This window comes from Panonychus citri, unplaced genomic scaffold (genome assembly GCF_014898815.1).
Source record: "Panonychus citri isolate SS breed McGregor unplaced genomic scaffold, ASM1489881v1 Contig00001, whole genome shotgun sequence".
Lineage (NCBI taxonomy): Eukaryota > Metazoa > Arthropoda > Arachnida > Trombidiformes > Tetranychidae > Panonychus > Panonychus citri.
Window position 1 is genome coordinate 943,527 of NW_026515406.1, and position 11,678 is coordinate 955,204.

At 33.6% G+C, this 11,678-nt stretch overlaps 2 protein-coding genes across 2 annotated transcripts; one reads left to right on the plus strand and one right to left on the minus strand.

Moving 5' to 3' along the window:
- Nucleotides 1–558: 558 nt before the first annotated feature.
- LOC128397942 (immunoglobulin-binding protein 1-like) lies at nt 559–2,613 on the minus strand. The gene is made up of 4 exons (XM_053358740.1): nt 2,031–2,613; nt 1,163–1,971; nt 925–1,073; nt 559–820 (listed from the first exon to the last, which is right to left on the minus strand). Exons 1-4 carry the CDS (start codon nt 2,148–2,150, stop codon nt 780–782), a joined length of 1,119 nt encoding a protein of 372 aa, XP_053214715.1. The 5' UTR covers nt 2,151–2,613; the 3' UTR covers nt 559–779.
- Nucleotides 2,614–2,919: 306 nt separating this feature from the next.
- On the plus strand, nt 2,920–11,431 carry LOC128385678 (serine/threonine-protein kinase SMG1-like). Its single transcript, XM_053344933.1, is given in 4 exon segments — nt 2,920–3,405; nt 3,507–8,647; nt 8,650–10,367; nt 10,539–11,431. Coding segments are annotated over 4 exon segments (7,713 nt in total). The 5' UTR covers nt 2,920–3,391; the 3' UTR covers nt 11,379–11,431.
- The last annotated feature ends 247 nt before the right edge of the window (nt 11,432–11,678 follow it).

Below are 11,678 nucleotides of genomic sequence, written 5' to 3' on the forward strand. Positions count from 1 at the left end.
TGATATTGATTGAGATTCTCGGATTACATCCTCTTAAAAAAAAACTTTCTCTCAGTGAGTGAGTGATTAAAGTTACACCAAAGTGTCATATTATACATTCAGCTTTCCAATTGTATGTTAGTTCATCAACCAGTTCATTGGACTTTAAAGGAAACCAGGTTATAATCATTATATTATTATCATGAGATTCTAACACACTTTTAATAATAATAGAAATATGGATAATAAATCTTCTATTAAAGTGATTAAGGGTAAAAAAGAGTAATTCAACAAACAGTGATTGTAATAAATCAGTCTATCATCAACTAACCAAAGTTCTTATGACAATTTAATTGAAATATTTTCTTCTCTTTTTTTCCCTAATTTCAGATAATCAAAGGTCACACGAGGGTCATACAAATTTCCCACTTTTCTCTCTGTAAAGTCAATCATTTAATTACTCCTGGTAATTGTTTGATTTGATTATTATCAAATCATCATGATAATTTTATCCTTTTGACATAGTCATTAATGCAACACCACATATAAGTAAAATTAATTGTTGATTGATTATTGTCCTTGGTATGTTATGGTTTCAAGATTTATCTCATCTAATTGTTGTCTCATATAAGTTAATTGAACTCATTGATGAAAGGAAACAAAAACAATCATTGTAAAGAGTTTTTTTTCAACTCCATCTCATTGCATTCGTTAATTTGGATTTACACTTAAATTTTGACGACAATTAAAAACAATCAATAGTAGTAGTATCTATAGATGTTAGATAATTGAGAAAAAAATCAACTCCGATTGTAACGATTCCCCCAACCTCGTTTATTATCTAAAAATAATAATGAAAGAAAGTGAAACAAGAAGATATTAATTTACCAATCATTAATTAGACCAATAATTTGATCATGAATGAATTAATTAATAATCACTTACCATCCTTGAATTCATCCCACCCTCTTGCCTTAATTAAAGCTTCTTTATCCTCCTCATCTTCAGCTTTCTCCTTAATAGCAGCATCATCTTCATCTTGTTGCTTTTTGATATCAGGATTTTGAGCCCAATCCATTAGACTATTACTTTGTCTAAATTGTTGGAAGGAGAAAAAAAAAATCAGGTTAATTAGAATACAATTAACATTGATTACCAGAGATTGAGAGTAAATTGTTCTTACCCTGGTTTTTGCTCCGAGAGAGCCCCTTCTTTGATCTTAATATCAACAAACTGCTCTATGGACATTGTTGGAATCGCTGGATAACCAAGGCCGAAAACTTTTTTCTGTAATTCAGTTCGAGTTATGATAAAAGGTTTTATTGGTTCGGATTTTGGCTTCTCTTTGGGTTCGACTTTTTTTCCACCCATTTTTCTCATCAATGAGAGAACTTCTTTCTCCTTGGCGATACTGGACATTTCTTCGATACCAATTGATACCCACTTTTTAATCAATAAAATAAAATATTCTCTTCTCTGTTCATCACTTGCATCTTCACCATCATTACAATTGACAATCGGTTCAAGAGACTCCAATTTCTCATCGATTTCCTTTTGCCGTCGATAATTTTCAATTTTGGCCAATCGTTCGCGACCCATTGCTTGTAGTTCTGCAATCGAATTACTTGTAAACACTTTCTTTGGTTTTTCGATTTTAATTGTTTCTTTTGAATTGGAATTTCCTTCTTGTTGTTGATCCTCTTCTTCTTCCCCATCTTCAAGCTCATCCAAATCAATTCCAATCGGACAAACCTCATATGATACAATTCTTTTGAGATAATCTTTAAAATAGATATTGGCAATGATTAAAGATTCTAATCTATCCTTTGTCACTAATTTCATGTGAAGATAACCCAATAGCGCTGGAAGAAGTAGATATTTGATTGAAGAACTGGCGACATCAGAAATCGTTTCATTTTCACTGAATAGACTCAACTGATTAACCATCACTGTTGAACGTTCCAAAAGACTGATAGTCTGTTTAACTTTATTCTAAATAGAAAAAGAATCAATTTAATTGTAATGAAATTGTTGAGAATATAAATACAAACCTGATAGTTGATGTTGTTTGTTGGTAAATCGCTATTGTCCAATTCTTTGATTAATCTCAAACTTGTGTCGAAATCATTGGAAAGATTAACCGAATCAGGTGTAGATTCATTACCATCCATGATGAATCAACACTCGATAAAAACAATTGACAACAATTAAGTAGATATCAGATAAATGATGATAAGTAGAAAATCAAATGTAAAAAAAAATGAGAGAAATTATTTTTCATCAGCTGATTTAGTGATCCAACCAATAAGATTTTAACTACGAAAATCAAATTTACTTCAATTTAATAATTTTCTTTCATTTACCACATTCAATGTGAAGAGAGAGAAAGTAAATTTAATTTTTCTTTCACAACCAAATTAAATTTAATTTAATTTCCATTTGAAAACATCAAAAAAAAAATTGAAATGAGAAAAAAATTATCACAAAAATTAACAGAATCAAGACAGTTAACACTGAGACTCTTTGAGATGGAGATGAAGTTGAATTTACAATTTAAGATTCTAATTAAACTACACTGTATCCACTTTTCAATCACTAATCAATTGGAGGCACAATTTAAACAATCAACACAATTAGTTAAACATATGATTTCTTATAGGAAATGAATAGAATCTGATATCGAGTGAATAATCAGATAGAATCTGATATTCGATTTTCGAATCGAAAATTGTTTATTCGGTTCAATTGAATGTAAATTTCGGTTAATTAGAGAATTGAAAAAATTTTTAAGAATATTTCAATTATGGAAAATATTAATTTGAAAAGAGTAAGAAAATTTATCAATCAGTTATCGAAATATTTGATTCCCTAATTAACATTCACGTGTTTTTTTCGATAATCGATTCTATGAAAATCGATTATTAACTCGAATTCAAACATCAACTTGGAGAATTGAAAAAATTAAATTCAATTTTGTTTCTTTGATAATTAATTTATTTTTTCATTGGATTAAAAGTGATTATTAATAATCTTGCTGATTGTTTGATTGGGACCTTTTTCTACACTGAATCTGTTTTGTGCTCTTGCGAGATAATTGACCTGAAAAAAGAACAATAGATTAATCTGGTTACTGGTTAATTCCAATTGGAACAAGTTGTTTTCATTTTTTTGCTCTTTCTTTTTCTCTCTCTTTCCCTTTCTGCTATTTCACTTTCTCTATTTTCTAAATTTGCTTTTTTTTCTATTCTCTTTTCTTTTTTGCTTTACTTTATTCTCTGTTTTTCTTTTTATTCTGTTCTAAATTACCAATTAAACCCTCTAGATTAACTAATAACCTTTTGATGACTTGCACCATTGCTTAAGATGATTTTATCGGGTGTCTCCGATTCCTGCTTCATAAAATACTTACAACATGTCATATCAAAGGTAAGAGTCTTCATTTGGTGTAATTATATTCTTTTTCTTTCCTTTACATTAATTGTAATTTCTTTTCTTGGTTTATTATCTTTCTTTTCTTTTTTCTCTAGGGTTGTTCTACGTGGAATTCTTAGACAATTTGAATCAGGGGAGAAAAGGCAATGGCCTGTCTACCTGAGAGAATTAACTAAACTATTTGAGGGATCACAGTTTAATCGAGCAATTTATGAGAAACCTGGACGTATAATTGATGATGTAACCAGAGTTTTGGCTCGTGTTTTGACCACAAAACTTTTCCCTGATATAATTGAAGAGATAATTGTTTGCCTATCAACATTCGCTGTATCTCTAAATTACCATTGTAAAGATCTTTTCAATTGGATATTTGAATTGTACAATTCATCAGCAGTTCCAGATGAGACTAGATTGGTATTATTACGATCGTTGGTTAAAATCATCGAAACCAATTGCAATGCTTTACCTGAAAATATGCCCGGGCTGATGGTAAAGATTAAAAAAGCTCTTGAAGAAGCTCAAACCGCTGAAATTTTACTTGGAATTACTGATATTTTTCTGGCTACTGCCGATAATTTTTCCAATGTTTTACAAATTCATTTTCGTGATATTGTTGACATTTTAATCGGTTGGCATTTGGACTCTTCTCAGTCACCAGCGATTGCAGCTAATTTAGCTAAGGCTTTCATCTCATTCAATAGCTTTTGGATTAATGATTTTGACTTTTCTCTTGACCTGTTGGGACAATTTCTTGAAGACTTTGATGTTTTTTACAAAAGATTATTGGAAAATCATGCAAACATCGAAAATTTACCCGATATCAAACGTTCTTCCGATGAAAAAGAATCTTCACCTTCTTCTCCCATTGAAAGTCCATCAAAAGATTTATCCCAATCAAGTTTTACCCTAAACAAAATGGCCTCACTGGTTCGGGTCTACATTACGGTTCTCAAAAGTCTCGATGAATATGCATCACCATTACGCAATAATAGGATCACATGGGAGTTTATTGTGGACTCATTACAAACAATTCTTACTTCTGTCGAGCAAACCATGAAATTTACTATGTTTGAATCTTTAATTGTCTCCACCAATGAATGTGCCCTTTTCATCTTGGACATTATGGCCAACTCTAGAGTTGAACTGATCCAAGAATGTTCATCACAAATTATACCTTACATTTACTCCATCCACCAGAATATGATTGATGTAAACGATGCCTACATTTTGACCACACTTCAATTAATTACCAAGATTGTCCGAGCACTAAATGGAAACCTACCAATTGAATTTATTTCTAATCTTCTTAAACCACAATCTAATTGTCAAAGATTACGGTTTATGCCTTCACGTCCAATTCAAGTTGCACTTTTTGATCTTCACCATTCATTACTTGGCTTGAAAAATGTTCCTCTTCTTAAAGAAACTTATGGCTCATTCCTGTGTGACCTTTTCTCAGCTTATTCATGTTTAACTGGTCGAGAGATCACCTTACCCGACGACGATGATGATAGTAAAAACTGGAATGAATATAAAGTAACATATGATTTTGAGAAATCGGAAATTATCATTGAATCAATATTAATATCGTTAACTGAGATTGGTAATGCTAAAAATTCAATAATCGGAATGTGGGCTTTACGGCCAACCTTTTTTGACCTGTTAACGAGTTACATTGATCCTACCAATGAGACATTGATTGAGAAATCACCACGAGTACAACATAACATTTTGTATATTCTACATTCTCATTGTAGTTTACACAATCATTTCATCTCAAATAGTAATCTAATTACCGATACAAGTGGAATCTCAGTTCTCTTTGGTACTTCACCTTCGTCCGCTTTCACCACATCAATTACATCTCACACCACAAAACATTTTGCCAAGATTCAAAACATTCTAACCTCAATTCTTTCTAAACCCAAAATTCAACGAGAGACTAAAAAATTATGTTTAAATTGGTTCTACAAAATTTTAAAGAGTAGTACTTGTCACCTTTCCCGTTTAATTCAATCTCAAGAATTTACCAGCCTTATATCAGCCGTTTCTCTTTACCTGTTTGCCAAAGATTCCAGGTTATGTTTAATTGCATGTGATTCAATGAAACTACTACTCCGATCAAATGAACGACTACTTAGTGCCGATTTACTCAAAGTTGTCCGACAATCATGTCTCTTTAACATCGGTCGTATTGAGAGTAAAATTGTCTCAAGTTTTCTCGATCTTTATGCAGCCCTACCAGTTAACTGTTTCTCTTGTTATTCTGGTTCAATGAAAAGGATTCAACTAAATAGATACGATTATCTAATACCTGACGACCTGAGGATCGCTAAAATGGCCCTTATGAAAAGTGAACCTAATTCGGAATTTTCTTCAAATTGTTTTAGAACTGTTCTTACATTTCTCCTTGAAAATCCAACCCTCGAAGATGAAAGATGGCTTCAACGTTTATGTCAAACAAGTTCAACCAATGGTATACCCAAATTAACCGATGTTAAGGCCAATAATCACGATCAAAGTGGATTCGGTGCTAATTCACAATCTTTGGCAGATATTTTTGATAACAATCAATCAGCTCTCATCTTCTGGGCTTGTTGGCAAAGTATTCAATACTGTATTGTTAATAAATTACGAACACCATTAGGTAAAGCTCAAGACACATTTACTAAAATAGAAATGGCCGTTAAAACGAAAGCAATAGCCGTTCAAAATACTGTGGAAACAAAGAAATCACCTCATCGACATGAATATCTTCAAACACGAATGTTAATCCTTTTAATGGAAAATCTTGACAAATTAATGTACAACGCATACGAAGGTAATGCTAGTCGGCTTTATACTACACCCAAATTGGCCAAATCTTTTTTCCGTACCAACAAAGCGACTTGCGTTGAATGGATGAACCGTAATCGTAGGTCATTAATGATAATCTCCCTCAAATCGGGTGATCCTGCCTCCGTTTGGCGCCATGGTCAAGAATTGTTAAAAGAGATGGTCATTAAATCACAGAATCAAGAAGTTGAATTTATTTTAACGCTTATGGTTCAAGCTTTGATAGAGTTGAAAGCAAGCGATGCAATAGCGGGATTATATATTTGGGCCAAAGAAACGCTTGGTACACGATTTTCATGGATAAAGTGGGTTGTCGATGAGGCTCAAGGAAAGTACGAAAGTGCATTAATTGATTATGAGAATTACTTGACCAGCCTTGAGGGTAAAGAACTGGACTCGTCACAAAAATTGATCAAAGATTTTATTGAAAATCGTCTTCTAGAATGTCATCAAAGTCTTGGATCTTGGAGTGAAGCCCTTTCGTGTTTCAAAGTTTCCCGAACTAATGTTCTCGAACGTCGGAAAAATAGTTTCTTCTCAGGTGATCTTGACCTTTCCTACCTCTCAAGTTGGCAAACACTCGAAGATACATCTAAATGTGAATACAGTTTTCCACATATTCTTTCATGGGATATTCAATCAGTTTATCATCGAGCTCAATCTCAACTAACCAGTGTCATCAATCTGACGATAGCCAATGAAGAGAGTAACCGTGTAGCGAACCTTAAAACCTTAGATCAAATTTGCTCGGCTACATCATCAATCCTTACGACACCCATTCTGGTCAGTCCATCTTCAATTTGCCAAAAATCGATGACAGTTCACAAAGTTGCGTTCAATCTTCGTCATCGAGCAAAATCTCAAACCAATAATTGGAATCCGTGGACTCAATCAATATCAGATGATCTCCGTAAAATGGACTGTTCCGTTCTCGTCCATGCTATTGGCTGGTTAGAAAAGTGTAAAAATATTGACTCCCTAATGTCAGATTCTGGAGCGATAATTAATGGTCTAAATTTTACTGGAGCCAAAATCGCGCGAAAACAAAACAACCTCAAATTGGCGCAAAATTTATTGGTCAAATTTGCAAAATCAGCTAATATTATACAAAACACAAACAGTTCCAACCAACTGGTCAGCGATTTGATTGACACCTCATCTGCATCTCATTTACAAACTCATCTCAACTTAGCCCTTGACACTACTAATCTGTCTCCCGATTATCCGGCAATTGAGAAATTAAAGTTCCTGATTGAAGGATCAAAACTATTACATGCCCTTGGGCACACAAAGAAAGCGGGTAATACCTTATTATCCTGCATAGAGACAAACTTTGTTCTGGTCACTGATCCAGCATTAAGCTACTTTCAAGAATCTTTGTCCAAACTTTTGTTGACCCTTGTTAAATACTCGACCATTGATGGAACCCTTCTTGAACAAATTGACCCAACCAGTTATAGTAAACTTCACGAACTGGTTAACTCAATTAACCTTGGAGTTAATTGTAATAATCAAATTTTTGACATGAATGACCTAACCAGCGGGAAACTTTTACAATTAGGTGTTCAATACTGTCCACAAATGCCAAAATCATGGTTCAGTTTAGGTGCCTGGAGCTATCGTTGTGGTAAACGTTTAATTGACTCCGAAGATTCTGATAAACTTGATATAGATTCAGTTAAATCGTCAAATGAAGGTCCATTTGCTTTCTACAAACTTGCTGCCAATTCTTATTTCAAATTTCTTCATCTTTGTGGTGCTGGAACTGAGGATTCTTATGTTACTGCAACTTTACGTATTTTACGTTTAATTGTTAAACATGCATCCGAATTACGAGATATCCTGGAAACTGGACTTTCAACAACTCCCACTGGTCCATGGAAATCAATCATCTTACAATTGTTTGCTAGGCTTGGTCATCCTGAGCCTTATGTCCGTCAAAGTATCTCTGAACTACTTTGTCGCATTGGAAAAGATTCACCTCATCTAATTGTTTTCCCGGCGGTTGCAGGTTCTTTTACAAGCAACAGTGAAGATATATTTTTTGAAGGAAAAATAACTGAAAATCAGGGTAAAAACTTTGAAGAACAAGAAGATTGTAATGTTCTTTGTGATTTCGATGACGATGAAGGTGCCGAAGAAGACGAAAAGAAAGACACTTCAGTTATGCAAAACTGTTTCGCTGCATTGGTCGATGTTCTTGGCCAACAAAATCCTGAACTCATCTCACAAACGAAAACCTTTATCCATGAGCTTCGTCGGATTATCATCCTATGGGATGAACTTTGGATTGGTACACTAATGGGACACCTTGGGGTTATGAAGAAACAAGTTACAGTTCTGGAAGATGAAATATCGAGAGTGTACAAAAATCCTTCTCTCTCCAAAGAGGAAGAGGAAAAATTATCGTCGCTAAACATCGAGTCTTTTTACGTCGCGTTATTTATATTCTTGAACAAACTCAAATGATAACCAATGAAGCACCAGAAACACCCCATGAAAATTGGTTTCAGAAAAGTTTCAACAAATCAATTGTATCAACAATCAAATTACTGAAGACTCCACTCAATCCATCCAAACCTCAGCAAAGTTTACTCATCTATCAGCAGCTTCTTCAGTCACTCCAAAAGAAAGCATCAAACTGGAATTCAGCTCGATCTCAACACATCATGAGTTCAATCAGTCCCATTTTAGCCAATATGGAGAAAACTGTGATACCAATGCCTGGGGCAAATTTCAGTGCCGACGGAACCGTGATAACCATTGAAAAAGTTCATAAAACTGTTACTATCCTTCACACTAAAACAAAGCCTAAGAAAATTGGATTCTTTGGTTCCGATGGTAAAACACACACTTACCTGTTCAAAGGACATGAAGATTTACACCTCGATGAGCGAATCATGCATTTCTTAACAATTGTAAATAAAATGTTTGCCAAATACCCGAGCAATAAGAACGACAAATCGACCTCTTTCCGAGCTCGTCATTACTCAGTTACCCCGTTGGGAACCAAATCGGGTCTAATTCAATGGGTTGACGGAGGATCTGCCTTATATGGTTTCTATAAACGATGGATGCTCAATCGAACTGCCACCGCCGCCGCTGCAACAATTAATCCCAAAGACGATAACAGTAAGGTTGTCGTTCAACCTTTGAACGATAATGCATACAAACCATCGGAAATTTTCCAACGTAAATTGGTTGCCAAAGGAATTTCAAGTCTTAATCGATCAGAATGGTCGTTACCTGTTCTTGTTGAAATATTGAAAGAGCTAATGGTTGAGACACCAAGTAATTTAATTGCTCGTGAATTGTGGTGTGCATCAACTAACGCTTTTGAGTATTGGCATCTTGCTCAAACTTTTACTCAATCAAATGCCGTTATGTGTATGATTGGTTATATTATTGGTCTTGGTGATCGTCATCTTGATAATGTGTTGGTTGATTTATCTACCGGTGAAGTTTTTCATATTGATTTTAATATTTGTTTTGAAAAAGGGAAAACCCTTCGAGTACCTGAACGAGTCCCATGTAGATTAACCCAAAATATTGTCTCCGCTTTTGGTCTTACCGGGGTTGAAGGAACCTTTCGTATCTCATGTGAACATGTACTTAGAGTACTTCGTAAAGGCCGTGAGACTTTACTTACCCTATTGGAAGCTTTTCTTTACGATCCTCTAATTGATTGGACCCTGGGTCACGAGGAAGGTTATACTTGGTCCATTTACGGCGGTGGACGTATCAATATACTGAAAGAAATGTTTATTACAAAGTACCAAATGGAACGAGAAAATGCCGAAGCAATGTTGAAAATTCGTATTATCGAGACTCGATTTAACTGGACCAATGTAAAGGAAACTTTAACAAAAATTTTGATTACCATTTCAAATTGTCTTCAGGAGGCTGAATATTCAAAATTTCCACCACTTTCAGCATCATCTCAGAATGAAACTAATTGTCCATCTTTAATAACCAAATCTGATCAATCAGTGAAAGAATTAAATTCAGAAAAAGAATCAAATATAACACTAATTACCTCTCGTGATACAACCAAATCGTCATCATCATCGTCTCGAAGTCTTATAAATGATCACGCTTCTTGGTCCCAAATCAATGAAAAGGTAATTCTTAAAAACTCATTAGTAATTCATCAAATAATTGTAACAATTAGCTTAATCATTTTTTAAATTCTAATCAATTTCCTTTTCTAATGATCTTTCTTTTCCTTTTAAAATCAATTCTCTCCAATTTTCTTACCTCTTTCTCGTCATCAACATAATGATAATTAATAGCTGGTTCCATTGAAGAGCATCATAAATAACCATAACGCTCTTCTGGCTGAAATTAAACATATAATTAGAGCTTTATCTAAATTAGAAGAAAGAGAAATGGGACTTGAGAGTAAACATAATGGGCCCATTAATCAGTATTACCTGATTCACCGTAAATTCATCGAGAATATTTACAAACTGGTTAAGGAACTTGAACAACTTTCATCCGTCAACCTCCTCTCAGGCTCCAACAATATACTAAGTGCTAACAATCTGACTAATAATGTTTCACCGGACCCATTATCATTAACATCGTTACAACAGCATTATAATGATAATAGTACAGAATTGACGATTGACACTATTAGGGAGCGGTTGAATTTGGTAATTAAGTTAATTGATCCTGTTTATGATACACTACTTGATCTAGTTGGTAAAGATTTTGAATCGAAAGATTTTACATTGGCAGCATTTTCAGGGAAACAATTTTTAACTCAATCAAATTTAAACTCACCAATCAAACAAAACCAACAACAACTACAGTTAACTTATAACAACAACAATAATTTTAATAATAATAATAATAACAATCATCATAAAGATATTGTTAATGGTGATGATACAACTATTGCTGGACCATCAAGTGACCATAAACAACAACCTGTTAAGCAAATTATTGGCCTAGAAAGAAATACCTATGCTACTAATGTTTGGAAAAGAGTAAAAATGAAACTCGATGGACGTGATCCTAATCCGGTAAACCGAAGCTCAATCTCAGAGCAAGTTGATTATGTTATCAAAGAGTCAATGAAACTGGAAAATTTAGCTCTCATGTATGAAGGTTGGACTTCCTGGGTGTGATAATGTAAAGAATGAAAATAATATTATATATATAAATACCTTTTGAAAATATTCTTGCATCTTTATCATCATCTTGTTCATCTTGTTCATCTTCCCTGAAATTATCCTTCTATTTGTGTGTCTAAATTATAATCACATTGAAAATAATATTTTCGATGCTAAGAAAACTTTTTTTCTCATGAAAAATATCAACAATTCTGATATTTTCTTCCTGTTCCTACAAAGAACTGTGTGTCTATGTGTAGTCTTGAAATCTAATTTAATTTGATAATTAATTTAAATCAAATGAAATTAATTCTA